Source organism: Nuphar pumila, chromosome 2 (assembly GCF_984573655.1).
Source record: "Nuphar pumila chromosome 2, dmNupPumi1.hap1.1, whole genome shotgun sequence".
Classification (NCBI taxonomy): Eukaryota; Viridiplantae; Streptophyta; class Magnoliopsida; order Nymphaeales; family Nymphaeaceae; genus Nuphar; species Nuphar pumila.
Genome location: NC_143250.1, coordinates 126,672,248 through 126,694,294, shown reverse-complemented (window position 1 = coordinate 126,694,294; position 22,047 = coordinate 126,672,248). Strand labels below are relative to the sequence as shown.

The window sequence follows — 22,047 nt, the reverse complement described above, 5'->3', positions numbered from 1 at the left end:
TGCAAAAGTTTGATTGCTGTTGGTGATTCTGCACCTGTTTGGGGCCCTGTTTGATTGCTGTTGGTGTTTTGTTTGCGTGAGATCTTGATATCGTGGAAATGGGTACAGTCTTTTGATTGCTGTTGGTTTTTTTTTTGTGAGATCCTGATATCGTGGAAATGGGTACAGTCTGCACTGAAGCACGTTAGTTTCTGTGGGTTACTATCTTTGCTTTCTAATCTGCAGTGAATGTTTGAAAGAGATCAGTGATTCTATTTCAGCCGTGATACCCTGATTTTTGGGCCCTGCGTTGGTTTTATCGTGCTTTCATGTCGTGACTTCCTGTTTTTTTTAAGAAACAACAATCCAACTCGTAGTGGTGTTGCTCGTGATTGACAAATGACTGATTGTCGAGCTGTACATGTCTGGGGAGCTGCCCTTGTTATGAAACAGGTTCTGCATATGCAGAAGATATGTGGTCGTGATTCACTGACGTGCTGATTTTTTCTGTTTGTGGGCTGCTACTCACTACTGTCGTGGGTTTTTTTTGGGTTCGTGTGTGAACAACTGCTGTTTGGAATATCAGTTGGTGTGTGAGTGTAACACGGTTTTTTTTGTTTTGATTGGAGTCTGTTCAGTTTTTTTTGGAACCAGAAGTATGGCTGAAACTTCGAAATGTGATTCAAAATTTGAAAATATTAGAGAATATAAGGCATTTGCCAATCCATTTTCGTACGGCTCGTCTGTAAGGTTGAATGACACTAACTATGCCAGGTGGTCCAGAACATTTATGATGTCGGTATCTGGACATCGTAGAAAACATATCTTGTTGGAAGACGAACCCACTGAAAAGGTGGGAAAATATGTTACCTGGGATGAAGATAATGACATAGTTATGTCATGGATTATGAATAGTGTCGAACCCCATATTGCATATGGTTTAATTTACTATAATACGGCCAAACAGATGTGGGACAATCTTCGAGATACATACTCACAAGAGACGAATGTGAGTCGTATCCTACAAGTTGAACATGAAATATATAATTTACAGCAGGGAGATCAAACCTTGGCCCAGTACTATGCCTCCGTAAAAGCTGCGTTTGAAAGACTTAATGCTCACAGACCCCTCTGTTGTTCGAAACAAAAGGATCATCAAGAACAAACTATGGTTGCTCGGTTTCTTACTGGTTTATCTTCAGAATTCTCTGTTGCAAAAGTCCAAATGTTGACTGGGTCGGATGTACCTACTCTTGCTGAGGCATATAATCGTCTGAGCAGACTTGCGATCTCACTTCCACAGTCTCAGCCTGTGACTCAGTCATCTGCCTTAGTTGTCTTATCTGGTTATGGGCGTGGAAATCTTCAGAATATCAGAGGACGCGGTCGCAGACGAGGTGTGGGAGGCAGAGGAAAGCTTCAATGTACATTCTGTGGAAAATCTGGACATTTAGAAGATCGTTGCTGGGATAAGCATGACCGTCCAACCTCCTCTTCATCAAAGTCATATGCTCCTAAAGCAAATGTTACTACTCTCGAGGCAACAAAGGCACAGGAAAATATCTCTGCAAGTGACAGTAGTATCACCCTCAGTCGTGCTGAATATGATGAGCTGATAGCTCTTCGTCCTTTGAGTTCCACCTCTCCTGTAGCTGGGGTTGCCTATTCAACTGGAAATCCTCTTCATCCGACTCACAGTAAGTGGATTATTGATTCTGGTGCATCCAGACATTTGTGTGGAAATTCACTTGTTTTTTCAGATCTAAAGGATATTAAGGCTCAGCTTGGAGTCTCATTAGCCGATGTGAGCACCTCCCCGGTTGTTGGTCAGGGAAATATTTCTATATCCTCCTCATTACAGTTGAAAAATGCTCTTCATGCTCCAAAATTTCCTCAAAGTTTACTCTCTGTTAGTTGCCTTATAAAAGAACAAAACTGTAGAGTAATATTTGATCCAATGGGTTGTCATTTTCAGGATTTGCTGACGGGGAAGAAGATTGGTGGAGGCTATGAAGAAAATGAAATTTACTACCTACATCATCCAATGGGTACCGTTCATGCTGCAGTGGAACATTCATTCAGTCCTGTTCAGTGGCATCGTCGTCTTGGTCATCCTTCATTGTCAAAGCTCCGTTCAATCTTTCCTTAGATTCCTTCCACCACATCATTTCAGTGTGAAGCATGTCAGCTGGCCAAGCATCATCGAAGTTCGTTTCCTTCGAGTCAGAGTCAGTCTAGTAATAAAGTCTTTGAACTTCTTCATGCAGATGTATGGGGTCCTAGTAAGATTCCTACTAGGACTCAGTGTCGATACTATTTAGTTATTGTTGATGATTTCTCTAAGTTGTCATGGGTGTTTTTAATAAAGGAACGATCTGACGTTCCAAGTATTGAAATAAAAACTTGGTTTGAATCTAGTGTCAAGATTGTTCGCACTGATAATGCTCTCGAGTTTAAATCAAAAAGTCTGTTACAGTTTTACCAAGATAATGGCATCCAACCCCAAACTTCTTGTGCCTATTCATCTCAATAAAATGGGGTGGCTGAGCGAAAACATCGTCACCTACTTGATGTTGCCAGGACCATTATGATTCAATCTAATGTTCCTGCGTTATACTGAGGAGATGCAATTACAACTGCTTGCTATCTGATCAACCGCATGCCTTCCTCTTCTGTGGGTGATCAAATTCCAATTCATATCCTAAAACCCAATACCTCCCTCTTCTCCCTCTCGCCCAAAGTATTTGGATGTGTTTGCTTTGTACACAAACTTGGCCCTGACCGTGATAAATTAGCTGCTCAAGCTACAAAATGCATATTTATCGGTTATCCCAAAAATCAAAAGGGATATCGATGTTATGATCCTACTTCTCGCCGAGAGTATGTCAGTGCGGATGTCTCTTTCTTGGAATCCACTCCCTATTACTCTAGTACCGGTTCCCCGCTGTAAGTTGATCCAGCTGAGTCTTGTCCATTACCTATACCTCCTTTTCCTTTGGAATCTGTGCCCTCATTCCCGAACCAAACTTCATCCTCTTCCAGATTTCATAATCCTCCATTGGTATATGTGCGTAGAGATCCACCTCCGCAAGTGCCTTCATCTTCTTCTTCCCCTGAGGTAAGTTCTACTGACAATAGTGATCTTCATGATGGTGATAACAGGCCGATTGCTCTACGCAAGGGGACACAACAATGTACCTTATATCCCATATCTCATTTTGTCTCCGATGCCAGAATTGGAAATCAGATGAAATCTTTTATTTCAGCTTTATCTGCTGAAACTATTCCTCTGAACTATCAGTAGGCAGAGCTTGATACTCGCTGGAAGCTGGCTATGCAAGAAGAAATGGATGCTTTAATATCTCAGCATACATGGGATCTAGTTGATTCCCCAGCAGATGCTGACATTGTTGGATGTAAATGGGTATATACTATAAAGTACAAATCTGATGGATCAATTGAAAGGTACAAGGCCCGATTAGTAGCCAAAGGGTATACTCAGACATATGGTATTGATTTCTTTGAAACTTCTTCTCCTGTTGCACGGATGGGTACCATTCGTCTTGTTCTCTCAGTAGCTGTTCAGCATGGTTGGAGCTTGTACCAATTAGATGTGAAAAATGCATTTATATATAGGGACTTATCTGAGACCGTTTACATGCAACAACCTCCAGGATTCGAGGTTGAGGGGGAGTGTCAGAAGGTGTGTAGACTGAAAAAGGCGATTTATGGCTTGAAACAAAGTCCTCGTGCATGGTTTCAAAAGTTGTTTGAAGTGATGTCACGTTTTGGCTTTAATAGGTCAGCAGCAGATCATACACTATTTATAAAGAAAACTAGCTCTGGCATAGTTGTTATGGTGGTATATGTGGATGACATCATTCTTACAGGAGATGATGTGAAAGCTATTGATGCCACAAAGGCTCATCTTCAAAAAACTTTGTTACAAAAGACCTTGGTCCACTGAGGTATTTTCTGGGTATAGAAGTTGCCAGGAGCCGTGAAGGGATGGTTTTGTCTCAACGGAAGTATGTTCTTGACTTATTAAAGGAAACAAGAATGTTGGGAGCTAAACCAGCAAATATTCCCATGGACCATAAAGTTCAGTTGTTTGAAGAAGGGTCAAAACTAGTTGATAGCAAAAGCTATCGCTCTCTAGTAGGGAAACTACTGTATGTAACTGTGACCAGGCCGGATATTGCTTTAGCAGTAAGTAAAGTTAGTCAGTTTATGGACAAACCAACTGAGGTACACTGGAATGCAGCTATTATGATTCTCAGATATCTAAAATCCTCTCCTGGAAAGGGGTTATTGTTCAGGAAAGGTGGAACTCTGGAGATAGTGGCCTATTCTGATGCTGACTATGCAGGATCTGTAGTGGATGAAAAATCTACCACAGGATTCTGTGTTGTCCTTGGAGACAACTTGATCTCTTGGAGAAGTAAGAAACAAAATGTGGTTTCTAGGTCGAGTGCAGAATCAGAATATCGGGCTATGGCCCAAACAACTGCTGAATTGATGTGGGTTCGTACTGTTCTTCTTGATCTTCAGGTGAAGGTGTCCTCTCCCGTGACCATGATGTGCGATAACAAAGCTGCAACATATATAGCGAACAATCCTGTATTTCATGAGAGAACAAAGCACATTGAGGTTGATTGCCACTATGTAAGGGATATGGTTCAAGCTGGTCATATCACTACAAAATATCTAAAGTCGGAAGACCAAGTTGCAAATATGTTTACAAAACCTCTCGTTAGACCAAATTTCTCAAAATGTTGTGACAAGCTGAGCATGATTGATATCTATGCTCCAGCTTGAGGGGGAGTGTTGAAAATAGGCGGTTTTAAGTAAAGTTTCTATTTGTAATTTTGCTTTTATAATGGGGCTTTATTGTAATTATGCTTTTAAGCCTCTCTCTATTTAACATAGAGAGAGGCCCTAATCACATAATGAGTTCTGTGTTTCTTGTGCAGCCGTCTCTCTCTCTCTCTTCTCTCTCTATCTCGGGCTCGGTTCATCTTCTACAGTTCCGATAGATGATGCTGATTTCTTATATATATATTTTTGTAGATAAGTACCCTAGGGGCATTTTAGTCTTTTCACATGTACAAAAATCTGTATGTATTTTTTTCTTTTTTTCTTTTCATTTGTTTATTATTGTAATTATTTCCAACCTCAAGGGCTTTTTGGGAATACCCCAACGGCTCCTTTGAGCCTCTTCTTTGTGTATAAATATGGGGTTAGCCCCCATCCATTGTAATCACTTCTTCATGGGATTATTCCCCAATAACATTGATATTTTTTATGTGTGTTATCGGCCAATAAGTTGCTTATTATTTTTGTGTTTTCATTTGTTGACCCATAAGAGGTCATATTCCCAAGTATTCTCTTGCCCATAATTGGTACACCAAAGCATACATTTCAGTTTGTGACAATACCTCTGTGTATAAATACCATTGATGTATGGTGCAAACCGAGAACATGAAATCCATCTATTGCATTTATAAGTTTATTAATCTTTTTTTTTTTTAAACTTTTTCCATTCATTGAGATACAGTAACAGGCTAATGTTATTTCATGTTGTTCTTTTGCAAATTCAGTTAAAGAGAGCAGCTGTTGATATTGTTCGAGGCCTTACTGGTTCTGATGATGGATTGCAAACTCTTGCTCAAAATTCTGATAAAGCTGTGGCTTCTCTTTCCCAACTTTTAGTTGAAAATAAGGTTTTAATCATTAGATTAATAAGCCTTTGCTTTTTTTTCTGTGCAAACTAGGATGGTTCCTTGGTCTCTTCTGTTAATGCTATTTTATATGCTGCAGGAGAAGTTAATGGTTTTATGATGGAAATTTAATTAATTACTCATTTTGATGTGAATGCTTGGCATCTCCGTCACCTATTTTTCTCTTGCATTAACTCCCATGATCTCCCACTTAAATAATTGACAAGCATTGGTGGACATGGTTTGCTTTCTCCTATTTTATACTGCAAGTGCTAAAGATTCTGATAGTCAAAGCACTTCTCCTTTCAGAAACTTTCTCTGGTATAACTGCAGCACAGACCTTTCTATCTGAGCTTGTTATGGAACACTGTGTAGACAACTCTACCCCGTTGACAAATCACTGAATTGTGTAGTTGAAAACTTCTAGGAGTCCAAACAACTTTGTATTAGTATTGGCTGAATGTTTTGGTTCATGGCTATAAATGTACGATAATGGAATTAGATTCTTTATGAAGGACTTTGGCTTTTATGCCATGTCTGGAAAACTATGTTCCTGAGTAGAGAATGGATGTAATTAGCTGAAATGTGGATTTTAACCCTATCAATGCAAGAATGGCGGTCAAAGTACCCTAGTGCACTTACAAATAGGATAACATGGATAAGAATGCTATGAAGAGTCGTCAATGCTGAAGGTATGTGCAGCTGTGTATACTCTCTTAGCCTTCGATGCTGATATTAGTTGAAAATGAGCATGTCTAGCTTGGGCCTTTTCAATTTCTCATATGTGTGCTACTTTCTTCTTTTTTCTCCTTTTTCTTAATTCTTTTGAAACATCAACAAGCAATTTTACAGTACTAACACTGAGGTGCATTGTGCACCGAAGAACACAAGGGGTGTAAGACACAAAATAGAACAAGAAACAATGAAAGAAGAACCTAGCTGTGTGGTCACTGGTTATAAACCTCATTCACACATGGCAAGAGCTGATCTATGAGGTGTCAAACTGGGCTGTTAGTTCTGGCCCAAGATCCAAGTTTCATTTGTATGAGCCAACCTATGGACAATTAATAACAGAATTTTCCTATTAAAACCTGGCTATTTCTCTCCATCCATGTCCCCCAAACTACCCCATCATTGCCAAATGCTACATCTCTTGCCTACTATTCATCTGTCTCTTCACTATGAACTCACTACCAGTTCTCACTCTTGACTATGCCCTTCCCAAGCCATACGGAAAAGAGTACCAGGACAAGGGTGATTCAAGTTGGTGAGATGGGCTTCCTCCTTGGATGAGCACTTCAGATGTAGAACCAGGGGTCCTCGATGGATCGTATCTTTCCACCTTATTATCTAGGAATATTGACAAAGTGCATTACCCTTTCAATACTCTTCATAAACAGTGGAAGCTGCACGAAAATGATATCCTCTAGCTTGTAAAACATCAATTTGTTGTTTTCTTCATAGTTAGGTTGCTATCTTCTTTTGTACATTTCTTTCATATAATTTATGTCGTTGCCCCAGTCCCAACAAGCATATCAAAATGGAAAAGGAACCTTCATTTCAATTTTATTTGGATTGAAAAAGAAACATGAAACAGTTTCAATGGCAGTTGATCTGATATGGAATCTATGAAAGGAACACTTTTGTCTAGTCTACCTTTTAGCATTTAGCTCTTCCTTGCCGTGCAAAGCCATGCTGTTGTTGCCGAATTTGAGGAAGCCACTGTCAAGACAAACTTGATGATAATGTAACAAGAACAGTTCACGTATTTGTGCATGTCAGCTCTTTGTTATGCTGGGTTTCAACAATCTCTTTTTTACTAATTGTGCTGTTCTAAAAAAAAAGAAAAATCACTGGAAGATTTTTTTAGTTCTTGTCACATACATAAATGTTAGAGATTAATGAAGTTTTGCTTCAAATCCTTCCATATTTTTGCTGTTGTCACTGTATGGATGAACCGTTTTCACAAGGTCCAGCTGTAACATTTTGTTACAGGAGATTGCAGTGCCTGCTGCTGAAGCTCTTGTAAATATGTCGCAAAATTCAATACTGTCAGAAAAGATGGTCACAGCAGGGATGGTTGGAAAAGCTATGGAGATGCTCTCTAAGAAAGATTCTGCCATCTCACGGTTGTCAGTTATGCTACTTGTTAACCTTACACAGTTGGATGCTGGTATCTCATCATTGCTTCAGGTGCTCTTGATATTGGCATTTATATCTAATGGCCTTTTTACCTTTCTTTTCCTTGTTTTCTTTTTAAACTGAAGTACTCGATTAGGAAAATTTTAATCCAAATATTTGAGATGCCACCTTAAATATTTTACATGTATGGGCTTCTGGTTTATATAAAAAGGTGAAAAAATTTCTATTTTGTGGATTACATTCAATTAAGATTTCTGGTTCTGTATTTTGCGATACATATGCTCTAAGTGAGAGTGGTATGACCTTATTTATGGCCTTGTCTATAAGCAATACATTTATACAACAACAACTACGCCTTCATCCCAAAACAATTGGGGTCAGCGATATGAACCAAAAAAGAAATTCATTTTGGGTCTTCCACATGAATCCTTTTCCTCCAATCATTTCTATCCAACGCCATGTCCTCGGTGAGGTTCAAAGCATTCATATCCTTTCCTATCATCTCCATCCAAGTCTTCCTAGGCCTACCCCGACCTCTTTTAACTAATATATTTTCCCATTTCTCCAACCTTCTAACTGGAGCATCATTAGGCCTTCGCCGAATATGTCCAAACCACCGTAAACGATTCTCTCGCATCTTATTTTCAATGGGCGCAACACCTACCTTCTTACGTATCTCTTCGTTCCGAATCTTATCTTTTATTGTATTTCCACACATCCATCTAAGCATCCGCATCTCAGCTACACTCATTTTTTGAATATGATGTCTCTTGGCAGCCCAACATTCCGTACCATATAGTAAAGCGGGTCTAATAGTCGTCCTATAAAACTTTCCCTTCAACCGCAATGGCATTCTACGATCGCACAGCACTCCAGTAGCACTTTTCCATTTCATCCACCCAACCTTTATCCTATGATTTACATCTCCATCAATTTCTCCATACTTTTGAATGATGGATCCCAAATATTTGAAATAATCATTCACCGGTATATCTTGCTCACCAAGCTTCACTACACTCCCGTCACTACTTCGTTGCTTACTAAACCGACATTCCATATATTCAGTCTTACTCTTACTCAACTTAAAACCTCTAGCTTCCAATGTCTGTCTCCATAATTCTAACTTAGCATTAACCCCAGCTCTAGACTCATCAATCAAAACAATATCATCAGCAAACAACATACACCACGGTACATTATCTTGAATTGATCTCGTAAGCTCATCCATCACTATCGCAAATAGGAAAGGGCTTAAAGCAGATCCTTGATGTAACCCAACCGTTATCGGAAAATTGGTTGTCACCCCTCCACAAGTGCGGACATTGGTTACTACTCCTTCATACATATCTTTAATTATACTAATGTACTTGAGAGAAACACCTTTCTTCATCATTGTCCACCAGAGAACGTCCCTAGGTACTCTATCGTATGCCTTCTCTAAATCAATAAAACCATATGCAAATCTTTGTTCCTTTCTCTATATCTTTCAATAAGTTGTCTAAGAAGATGTATAGCTTCCATAGTTGATCTTCCAGGCATAAAACCAAATTGATTCTCCGATATCATGACAACCTTCCTCAACCTAGACTCAATCACCCTCTCCCAAAGTTTCATAGTATGACTCATGAGTTTTATACCACGATAGTTTGTGCAATCTTGTATATCACCCTTATTCTTATATAAAGGCACCAAAGTACTCTTCCTCCACTCATTAGGCATCTTATTTGTTCGCCAAATCAAGTTAAAAAGATTTGTCAACCATTCTAAACCTTTCTCTCCCAAGCATTTCCAAGCCTCGATAGGTATACCATCTGAGCCAACTGCCCTTCTTGATTTCATTTTCTTCAAAGCCTCTGCAATTTCTTTCTTTTGAATCTTGCGCATGAAGTCACGATTTATCTCATGAAAAGGAATGGAGAAGTCTCCAAGATCTTGAGCATGACTATCATTAAATAGCTTATCAAAATAATCTTTCCATCTCTCCTTAATCTCCTCATCTTTGACTAAAACCCTTTGCGTTTCATCTTTGATACATCTAACCATACCCAAATCCTTCGATTTCCTATCTCTCATCTTTGCAAGCCTATAAATATCCTTCTCGCCTTCTTTGGTATCCAACTTGTCATAAACCTCCTTATATACCTTAGCCCTCGCGTTTCGAACAACTTTTTTAGCTTCCTTCTTTGCTATCATATACTTCTCCAAATTCTCATTATCACGACTCTTACTTAGATTTCTATAACACTCTCTTTTAACCTTAATAGCTAATTTGACATCCTCGTTCCACCATGATGTATCCTTACCTAGTGGTGCACCGCCTTTAGACTCACCCAATACCTCCTTAGCTACTTTTCTCATACCACCCGCTATCTTATTCCACATTGATTCTGAATCCTCCTCGAGACACCAATCAACTTCCTTAACTACCTGCTCTACAAACATTCCTTGTTTAGCTCCTTTCAGTGCCCACCACTTAATTCTAGGATCTATCCTATGTCTATCCCTTTTGCGGCATTGTCTAATTCTAAGATCTAAAATTAAGACTCTATGTTGTGTAGCTACACTTTCTCCCGGTATAACCTTACAATCGATGCAACAACCCCTATCTCTCTTTCTAAGTAGGAAAAAATCTATCTGACTCGTATTAACCCCACTTTTAAATGTTACTAGGTGAGACTCCCTCTTCCTAAACCAAGTGTTTGCTAAGATCATATCATAGGACAAACAAAAATCTAAAATCCTTTCTCCACTTTCATTTCTTTCTCCTATACCATAGCCTCCATGGATATTCTCAAATCCATCCCTACTAATGCCTACATGTCCATTAAGGTCACCGCCGATGAAAAGCTTTTCTCCATAAGATGTCTCTTGTACTACTCCATCTAAATCTTCCCAAAATTGATGCTTAATGGAATCATCTAAACCTATTTGAGGTGCATAAACACTAATAATATTAATAATATCCGTACCTAATACTAATTTAATAAGTAAAATTCTATCACCCTTCCTACGGACCTCAACTACATTATCTATAAACTGACGACTCATAACAATCCCTACTCCATTCCTATTCCTATTTATTCCTGTATACCAAATCTTATATCCCCAAGGTTCTATCACTTTAGCTTTCTCACCTACCCATTTGGTCTCTTGAAGACATAAAATATCAATCTTTCTCCTACACATAACATCTACTAACTCTACCAACTTACCAGTTAAAGACCCTATGTTCCAAGTGGCTAACCTAATTTTATGGTCTTGGACTAACTTCTTTACCCCCACCCGTCCAACAAAGTGAGGGAACCCTTGCCTATTTGACACCACACCCCGGCGCCGGTGTGACGCGTCGCTTCTGGGCGACGACCTAGCAACCCTTGCACATTTATCACTGCCTCCGGGCCTAGAGAGTACAGCGCGTTGCTCAGTAGGGAACGCCCCAACGAAATTCTCATATTGGTTCATTTTCATAGGATATGACAAAGTTTTTATGCTGGCTGTCACAGGCCTACCGCAACCCTCCTCCTTTATCCGGGCTTGGGACCGGCAGTGTATAACTACACAGGCGGAGTTATATACTGCGATTTTCACTCTCTCATTTTGCTCTTCGCTTATAGACACTACAGCTGGTATGTCCACTTGCAATATTCCCAAGGACGTTAAACATGGATTTCAAATTAGATGATCAGCCTTCAAGCTGTTAATAATCTGTGTTGCAATTAGGGTCTATTTATAGCCCAAACCTGGCCCATGGAAGGCTGGGCCAAGCCGGTGATCAAGCTGTCCCGCTCATTGTCCACCTTTACCCTATACATATATATGCTAGAGTCAGCTGCATCTGCAATTGATCTAAGGTTTGCAAGTTGTTTTGATCCAATCCGACACTGTAGATGTGTTCAGAAAGGCTGATTTCTTAGAGGTTGACCCTTGTTTGATAAAACAATATATATAAGTCATGAAATTTTGATGCACTGACAGCAGTTGATTTTTGAATCGCGGATGCACACGTCAGTCAAAAGCGAATGCCCACTAAATGGACCGTGTAGATCATATCTGTAGGGTTAGATTTACCCCAAACAAAAAACGAGTGCTCGGTAGGCTGGACACACACACACACACACACACATATATATATATATATATATAAAGTGATTTAGGTATATGATTTACATGCACAAGACATGAAGTTTATTGGATCTATCTTCAACCTTGAAGTTGTTGGTTCTGCAGTTATTTGCCTTGGCCTTGATTTAGACTTGCTTTTTGAAATTTGCACTGGTGCCTTTAATGCACTTGTGTTTCCTCTTTTTAATTCATAATAATAGGATAGAGGCTCTGCATATAATTTTATGACTTATAATTTTTGCAGACTGGGGATGTAAAACTTGAAGGCCTTCATCTTTTGAAGCTTGTTAGATTATTCTGTCAATCACATAATGACATGAAAGGTATTTGGAATGCCGTCCTGTCTTTTATATGATGACTGCTTCATGAGAAGTCAAACACATGATGCATACTCTTATAAATTGTTTGCATTATTGATCAGAATCAAAATTTTGTTGATCTCAAATTATGAGACCTCCCTGAAACATCTTTCATTTAAACTTTTTCGTTTTCATTTTTTTGGGCAGTCTGGCCTATAGTGGCTGATCATCAGATGCCACATTGGAAGTACAACTTGAGCTTGACGTCACATTGGAATTGCAACTCCCTTACCTCTATCAGCCACACTACCATATAATCAAACAATTCAAACAAAAAAGACCAACTAAGAAAGCTAAATAATTCAAGAAAAAAAAAACCAAATAAGAAAACTAAGTAATCAATTAATCACACATGCACACAAGTGATAAAATGTTCAAAACTGAACAAAGTTATAAAATTTTGACAATTTGATAATGTTAAAAAATTCAACCAGAACCTTAATATAGTTAACCAAAGTTATGAAGAAAAGGACCACATCACAATAAAATTCATTTTACACATAGCAAAAGAGGAATGAAAATTCTACAGCGTACTCATTAAAATCAAAATGCATTTTACAAAATTAAAATCTATTTTTAGAAAGTCAAAATTTATAAATATAAAGGCTGATATACATATCAGTCGATACTCAAAATATATAAAAATAAGGACTGATACAAATAAATATCAGCTAACATTCAATAAACTGCATACTTATTTTACAAATAAATATTGGTCAATCAAAATATATAAAATCAAAATGTAGCTTATAAAATCGATACTAATTAGTCCTTAAAATAAGCTGCATATTTATTTTCTTAAAAAAGTCATGAAAATGAGTGCAAACCGATAGTTTGGGGGTAACTAAAACACAAGCAATCAATTAACACAAACTCTAGGAAAAAAATATAAAATAAATCAAATGTACAAAAAACATAAAAAATAAAATAAATCAAATAATATGCAAACTCTAAAACACAAACCACAATATTAGGAATGCAATCTAATCAAATAAAAACATATAACACAGAAAAAATACTAGCCCTAATCAAAACCCTACAAAATCACAAGAAAGCTAAATATTTTTACTAAAACAAAAGGTTTTCACCTATTATCAGAAAACCCTAGCCTGCTAGAAAAATAGAAAGGTTGGCTGAAAAAGTTACCAAGGTTGCTGGAGGATTTCTCGCTTGTTGCCAAAGTTGATAGAAAAATGGTTGGGATGCACCATATGAATGTCCGAGAGTGAAGGGTGAATAGTCAGAGGGGGTCTAGCATTGGGAAGGTGGGGGGTTTTCTCATAAAATGGGATCAACAGGTGGGTCTAAAATGGCCTTGCTCATTGACCACAATCAAACTTAAAAAGAAAAGGTTTGTGTGTTGGTTCATTTCAAGATCAACCTGACCTAAACCAAAACATCTAGGTAGAGTACTCATACTTGTACAAGTTTGTGGGTTGTGTTGACCCTGGTAGTGTAACGTCCCAATATCCCGAACTTGTAACTTTTTCGGAAAAATTTGAAAGCTTCGTAATCAATTCTTTTTCAGAGTTTAAAATAACAGTTCAACGAAAAATGGTGTTTGAAATAACAAGTCAATCTTGGGCGCATTACAAATGAGTTTTCCTTTACACAAGAGATTTGTATCTTCATACAATCATTGAAACCATATAGATTCAAAATGAGGTTTTTAATAATTAAAGTTTAAACAAAAAGTGAAATTTCAAAGAAACCCTTATACCAAATTACAAAATGGCCTTAGGAGCGAAACATCAGAGAAAAAGTGGGATCTTGATATCATCACGTCATCGCACCATCGCCTCTCGTACCAACCTAATCATCACCTGTACTCCATAAAACGGGTCAGATTTATAAAAATCTGGTAGGTGTATAAATATCAAAATTCAGAAAAAGACTAACGTATGCGTTGTTTCTTTCGTGATATGCAGTTCAGAATAAGTAAAATAAGCATGATAATCTTGTTTCGATATTAACTGTCTTGGGAGTACGCACAGGAAAAATGTAGAAACAACTGAGATTGTCCAAGGGTTTGTTATTCTATGTATTTTGACACCTCGGACAACTAGCTGAGTCTGCTCCTAAGGGTACGGCCAATGACCGAGAGAGAATTCTCCAAAGGCATATATGACAAGGGATGCATCCAAACTTCTGCAGAAGTCCATAGGATCTACCACTTAAGATAATTTTTGGTAGTCCCGTCTCTTAACTTCGATGATCAGGGACACCGAGTCAATTGCTACTCGAGGAGCGTAGTTGTTAACAACCTGTCCAACAAAGTTTTTGTACCATCACATCCTCTTACTTGACGGAACCAAAGAGACGAATGAGTTTGTCATGTTCTATTTTTAGCTGAGGACCCATTCTACACGATCTGGTCTTTCAAACCAAATCGAGCATCTTGCCTGTGAAGGCGAATCATCACTATTTATGTGATTTTCTTTTAATCATTGTGCAATTTTATACTACGAGGTTACCATAAACCTTTCATCCAATTATCGTAGTACTAACCAATCATCGTAGTACTAACATGCTGTGCATGTCTGATATTACCATTACGATGAAAGGGATATCAGTTTCTAAAAAAAATATCTAATATTTATTTAAAAATTGCAAAGTTTTGTGCTTTAGACTGCCATGTCATTTCAGATACCAAAAAGAAGGACCAGATGTACGTACCACCTAGGGCTACGTAGTTGATACCTTTCTGTTACGCAGGTTTGAGGGAAAAACTCAGTTGTGAAAATGCAGACACCAAATGCTTGTTTTGTTTTTTGAGACAATGAATAATACGAGCTTGAAATCTCGTATGTGAAATCCTTTTAAAAATTGAGACTTGGTGAGGATGCGCAAATCTGCGTCTTTAAATGCACGCATAATTTGAAGTAGGTAGGAGTACGCGTACCTTATAAGGTTGTATATATCATGGTTGCCAGTTGAGGAAGCGAGAGTGGGAAGCGATACAGGAAGCGAAAGCGGGAAGCGGGAAGCGGGAAGCGGGAAGCGAGGCAGTTTCTAAATTTTAAGAAGCGGGAAGCATGGGACGACTTAGGAGCGAATCAAGAATCGTCTCAGAAGCGAACTGGAAGCGTCCTAGGAAGCAAGGGGGATGCGAAAAAAGATAAAAAAATAAAATAAAAAAATACAAAAAATTGAAAAAATTGAAAAAAATAGGGGAAGCGAGGGCGGAGTGCAGAGGAAGCGAGGGACCCATAAAAGGAAAGCACGCTTCCAAAAAAAATGGCACTTCCCACGTGTTTTGGAAGTGCGACATTTCGCGCTTCCGAAGCGCGCTTTGGGGAAGCACGCTTTCCCACTTAGGCATTTCAGGTGACTCTAGTATATATATGTATATAGTATACATATATAGTAAAGCATAAGTTTGTGCACATTATAGCGCTGCGACAAAGTAAATGACATAAAGCAAGGCCCGATGTGTATAACCACACACTGAGCTAAATAAATTGCGTAAGCAACGCACGATGTATGAAATCATACATTGGCTAAATAAATTGCGTAAGCAGGAGCCGGTGCACATTACAACGCACACAAAGTAAATGACATAATTTTAAATGAACAAGAATATGCAAAACTGCGTCCTGAGTTAAAAGCTTATATAGAAGGGATTTTACATTACCATCAACGAAAACAAACCAACTTTATTAATTAAATCATAGATCCTGAGAATAATATATAAATGAATGTAAATAAACCAAAAAGTGGAGCCTCTCTCTCATTAAGTAAAATTGTCAAGCAGTCGCATAGCTCTCGTAGCTCCTCGTAGTAGCATGTCCTCTCACTAGGTCTCAGAGCCTATGAAAAACATAAAAATAAGGGTGTCAGAATCATAGATCCTGCTATGAAACGATGGGGAACAACTATTATGTAATAGAAAACATTTATCATACATTAGAGAATTATTATTATGCAACCATTGATATAACACAAGGGAACAAATAAATATGCATGTTCTAATGCATAACAGAAAAATGCATGATATCAATGCACATGCACAATTTATTATCTTTTAGCAGAGTTTTCTTTTATATGTATGTCCCTATTAAATGCACACAAATTTTGTTCCTCTTTTTATTGTCATAACCCGCGGATACTTAAAACGGGTATAACAATTCCCGATATCAAGTTAGGTTCCTAGTTGTAGTTTAATACACAATTGTATTTTATTACTGGGTTCCACATTTAGTCCTTGACCGATATGAGGAATCAATACCATCAATCGGAACATAAAAAATCAACATCTAATGCCGGGATATTAGGAAAATCAATATCCACTAATGCACTTTCTTGGTATACCAATAATAATAGCTGTGTCTAAACACTACCCCAGACAAAGTGACGAAAGCTCCTTAAAACCGTGGCCAGGAGGTGAACCACTTAGTTGAGTTCATGAGCGTAATTGCACACAAAGTTTTAGTATCATCACGGTTTTCCAAAACCGAAGTTCAGGATTCTCACACTAAAGAAGGGACATCTAGGAAAGATGTGAATTACATTGTTCTTTTCTTTTTATCTTTTTATTAAAAGAATGATTTATTTTAATTATTTATTTTGCAAATCAACATACCAAACATAACAACATATGTTTCGCAAATCAACATGCGAAACTCATCACGGGACCACAACCCGTGATAACATGAAATAGTGCAATTAATTCAATAGACATTAAGTTGATATTTTGTGATGCATAAGAAAAACTAAACATGGAGTTGTTCAAGGCCCATACGGCCTATAGTGATCTACTTTTGACCACCGATGCATCTAATGCAAAAACCATAACGAGCATGACACTTATGCATTAATTTAACATGCTTTCAAATGCACATTCATACATACTAAACAAGAATTTATATGAATAACAAATTCTACATGCATATGATCACATGAATATACAATAATATATTTTTCTTTTTGTGGTTTATCTTAGGCCCAATATGCAAACATGCATGTGATTATGTGAGTGAAACAACAATATAAATTTTAGAACTATACATGTCCACTACATGCATATGTAAGTAGCACACTTTAAATGTCTTATTCATGCATCACCAACAATTCTTTTAGCCATTTCAGGTAAACTCGGGGTACAATACACATACCCACCGAGTCCAAACTATGCTACCCGCACACTAGACAAAATTGGTAAACACACGAGTACATTCCAATACTCATATGCAAACATGCATACCAGTCCATTATCAATATACAAAAATCAGAACATGGACAGACATAAAAATCTGCATATTACACGCATAAGTCTATACCTTCAATATGTGTAAAGTCTAAACTTTACATATGTAAATCTGGAATTAAACATGAATATTTCACATATATGAATCTGGACATAACTGTGAGCATTTACGTATGTAATTCTGGACATCTTGCATGCATATTCATAAGCACAAAATCTGACATTCATGTAAACATGAGTTTTTGAACATTCATCTAAGTTAGATCATATTTGTAATTCTGCATCTATGTATAAACCTGCACATACATATGAATCTGGTCATATATGCAAATCTGGATATATATGAACCTGTCAATCTGGGATCTGGGCATACGTAACCCTGTCAATCTGGCCATGATCATGAACAGAGCATAGGTAAATTCTGGGCATACGTATGCATATTTATTATTTTTCTCTTTGAAACCTGAATCTGCCCAGCCGAACCGCAGGTTGGCTGGGTTCAGCAGGGCATAAAGACTGCCCAGATTTTTTTCATTTTTGAGTCTGTTAAGAATCTGCCCAGTTTAGTCTTTTAATTCTGCCCAGTTTCATTCTTTATTTTTCTGAATCTGTTTCTGTTTCTGTGTGATTCTTGAACCTGCCCAGAAATTTCTTTTCCTGTGTTTAAATCTGCTCAGATTCGCTTTCATTTGAAACCGTTTCTTATATATATATATATATATATATATTTTGATGATTCTGCCCAGCCGACTATTGGATGGGCTTTGCCAGTCAATTGGCTTCCCAGCCGACAGTCGGCTGGGCCCACTGCCTCTTTTGTTTAATTGTGAACCAGCCCAAAAAATTATTGCCCAGCCCAACTGCAGTTTGGCTAGGGGTGTATCATCAATTGATAGTGCCCAGAAATTTTGAAACTGCCCAGCCGACAATCGGCTGGGCCTTAACAGCTTACAACAATGCCCAGCTGACCTGCAGTAAGCTGGGATTAAATCAGAAATTTTCTCTCCAGAAAATCTTCTGAATCTGTTGAAACCCCCCCTTTTTTTCTAGAAACTGCTCAGCTGAAACTGAGTTCAGCTGGCTTGACAATCTTTACATCTGCCCAGCCGAACACAGGTCGGCCGGGCCTAAACAACAAATAAGGCTACCTATAATACATTTTTTTTCAGTGTAGTTCTGACCATTTTTATTTTTATGATATAACAATTATATATATATATATATATATATAATCTGCCCAGCCGAACCGAGTTTAGCTGGGCTTGACAGGCTGCATCCTTGCCCAGCCGAACACGGATCAGCTGGGCCTAAACAGCTGATAGTCTGCCCAAATTTTTATTTTTTTTACACACCCCAGTATACCTGTAGTCGGCTGGGGCTTAACTGTGTCTAATCTGCCCAGCTGACACAGGTTGGCTGGGGCTTTAACAGGGCACAAGTCTGCCCAAATTTCTGTTCGGTTTGAAATCTGCCCAGTCGACCTAAGTCGGCTGGGCTTAACAGATTTAATTTCTGCCCAGCCAAACCACATGTTGGCTCGGTCTGATCAGTAACTCTGCCCAGCCTATTATTAGTCTGCCCAGCCGACACAGTCGGCTGGGTTTTTAACTGAACACGATTCTGTGTCGACTGGGCTAAGAAAAATCTTAAATCTGCCCAACCGATTTACAGATCGGCTGGGCTCATTAAGCGCCACATCTCTCTCTCTCTCTCTCTCTATATATATATATATATATGCTACAACAGGCCCGGTTTGGGTCGAATCTGACCCAAACTGCGGCTGCGATTCTCGTGAACAGCTTCATATATATATGCACACATATGTGCTTAAATCACAATCAAAACATGCTGTTTGGTATGACAAAGCATTCAAAACTAAAATACGTATACATAGCCATGAATCCATTGATTTGTTCACAACACAAACTTAGGAGAACCAAATTAGATTTTTGGGATTCCTTAGAAACATCACTTAAATCTGATTTAGGTTCTTTTTCCCTATTTGAATCAAAAGAAAGAACCCGTACCTTGTTTGGAGTTTGAAAAATGACCGGAAGAATCGACGGATGATTGTATAGGAAGAGGATCTCCTCTTCTTCCTTCTTCTCCTTCTCTTCCTTCTTCCTTTCTCTCTCTCTCTCTCTTTTCTATCTTTCCTCTCTTTTTCTCTTTTTCTTGTGAGCTTATATAGAAAAATAAAGGGTGACACCCCCCTTATCCTTCCAGCCCCTTCTAATGTGGGCTGGAAAGTGGACTTTCCATTTGGGAGTCCTTCTCTACCCTCTTTCCAATTTTTTTCAAATTCTATATTTGTTGACTTTTCCACTCTCTTTCCTAATTCATGTAATCCTTCTTTTTTTTTTTCTAGATTTCTCAAACTGGTAAGGACTCTTCTAAGGTGTCCTAATTAGTTGGCAAATTCTAAAATTCGGAATTAATTATATTTTAATAATTAATTAATTATTAATTATTTATCATTAATTAAATACCCAAAAAGTTTCAAAGGATACCTTATCCTTCTTAGAGTCATTTTAACTTTAAATATCTTCAATTCAGACCTATTTATTGAATTTAAAACTATATTTTAATTGGATTTGGATCTGAGATCCATATTCAAAATTCATTTGGATCCTAAGCTGAACCAATTCCTTATTAATATGGATCTTGGACTGAGTTCAGATCCATATTAATTTTGATCATATGGATTTGATTCAATTCGATCTAAATCCGAACCTATTCCGTCGAGGCAGGCCTTTTCTATAAAATTGCGATTTTCGGGCCAACCGTAACCTGAATTTAGAAAAGTAAAATACTGTTGGACTCAGAATTTTGAGACGCATCCAATGATATATACTTCAAATTTCGCTTATAAAATTTGCCTGAATTTAACCCGAATTTCACTCGAATTTCACTTGAATTTAAAGGTTGAAAATAAAACTTTTTATCACCTTTCGATTGGCTCATTTAGACCTTGTCGATAAGACCTGGGCCAAGCCCAGACTCAAATATCACCTCCTAACATTGAGGGTTCTTTCTATATTTCTACAATACAACCAAATCCCTGAAGTCTCTAAATTTAACTAAGTATAAAAACATGTGATATTACATTAGAAGTATTCTGTCATTTGTCTTCATATGCAACTTTTCCCTACCTCGGAGATGGTCGGACTCAGTGACGATTCCAAGCATAGGTTTTTAAGGGCTCGTGTCTTGGTTAGTGTGTCGCATCCGTTGTGTTGTTGTGGAGCACTAAAAGGATTACGTTGCGCTGCATAAAGGATGGTATTAAAACCTTATCATGATGATGATTGCGTTGCAACGGTCAAACCCGAACCCAGTTCGAGCTGACCGAACCGAGCCAAGTTCCGTACAAGTGGTTGAGCTTGACCATCGGGAATAAAGGGAGTTAGTTTGGTTCGGTAAGGAACCGAGTTGATTAGGCTTGACCGAGCTGGGCTCGGTAACACAAAAATGGCTCAAGCTGAGCTTGGCTGAGCCAAGTAAGAGGCAGCTCAATATTTCCTCTTGACTGAGCCGGGCTCATGCCAAGGGTGAACCGAGGGTGCTAGCTGGGCTCAGCTCGGCTGCGCCTGACCAGGCCTGCCAAGGTACATCCCCAAATTGTTGTTTCTTCACTTTGAACCTGTAGATGTATGTATATTAGATTTTTGCAGAAGAGCTTAATCATGACTATCCCATTACTTTCACTAATTTGATATCAGAATGTAATATTTTGTGCAAACTTCTTTGGTATATGCCCGTTTAACTTCAATAATTAGTCCTTTTATTTTGTTCTTTTAGATATTGATGATGATGATTATAACTGAGTTCATGGTAATATTAGTGATAACATCATCAACAATAACAAATTGTTATTTTCTATAATGTCTATCACAAGTTCTAATGTATTTTGCTTGATGACAGAGGATCCTTTTGAACATGTGGGTTCCATTCTAGTTAATATTTCAAGGACTGAAACTGGAAGAAATCTGTTATTGGATCCCAAGAGAAGCCTCCTGAAGAAAATCATTCCACAGTTTGATTCGACAAGTTTGTTGCGTAAGAAGAGGGTAAGATTAAGAGATTTTTCTGTGCAATATTTCTGAAGATTATAGCATAATACAAGAGGAACTTGTTAAAATGTAACTCCAAATTTCATTACATGTACATATATATATATATTTATTTATATATATATAGAGATACATATCCATATATACCATGTATGTATGTATACCTATGTCTATGTATATATAAATATATATATATATATATATATCTTTTTTATTATAATACCCAAAAGGGTATTTCTGTAATTTTCCCTTTTAAACATATTCCCTTTGGAATTATGCTTGTAATTATTTTCTTAACTTTTTTCATTTTCTTTTATTATTTTTTATCTTTTACTTTTTGAACCACATCGGGGGCTCCCAACGACTCCTTTGGGAGCCCCCATGTTGGCTCTTCTTGTGTGGATGTGTATATATAGAGGTGCTTGTAATGAGATATTGTGGAAATA

The 22,047-nt window shown here is 37.8% G+C and overlaps 1 protein-coding gene across 3 annotated transcripts in view; it reads left to right on the top strand.

The window, feature by feature from the left end:
- Positions 1-22,047, top strand: part of LOC149847040 (ARM repeat superfamily protein) — a 139,660-nt gene that overhangs the window by 13,337 nt on the left and 104,276 nt on the right. For 2 of the 3 annotated variants that reach the window (XM_089998270.1, XM_089998271.1), the window contains exons 2-5: positions 5,580-5,702; positions 7,695-7,892; positions 12,208-12,286; positions 21,453-21,598. In XM_089998270.1, coding sequence (XP_089854396.1) covers positions 5,580-5,702; positions 7,695-7,892; positions 12,208-12,286; positions 21,453-21,598 — 546 coding nt within the window. The remainder of the gene's footprint in view (positions 1-5,579; positions 5,703-7,694; positions 7,893-12,207; positions 12,287-21,452; positions 21,599-22,047) is intronic. The other variant, XM_089998272.1, reaches the window with a different exon arrangement.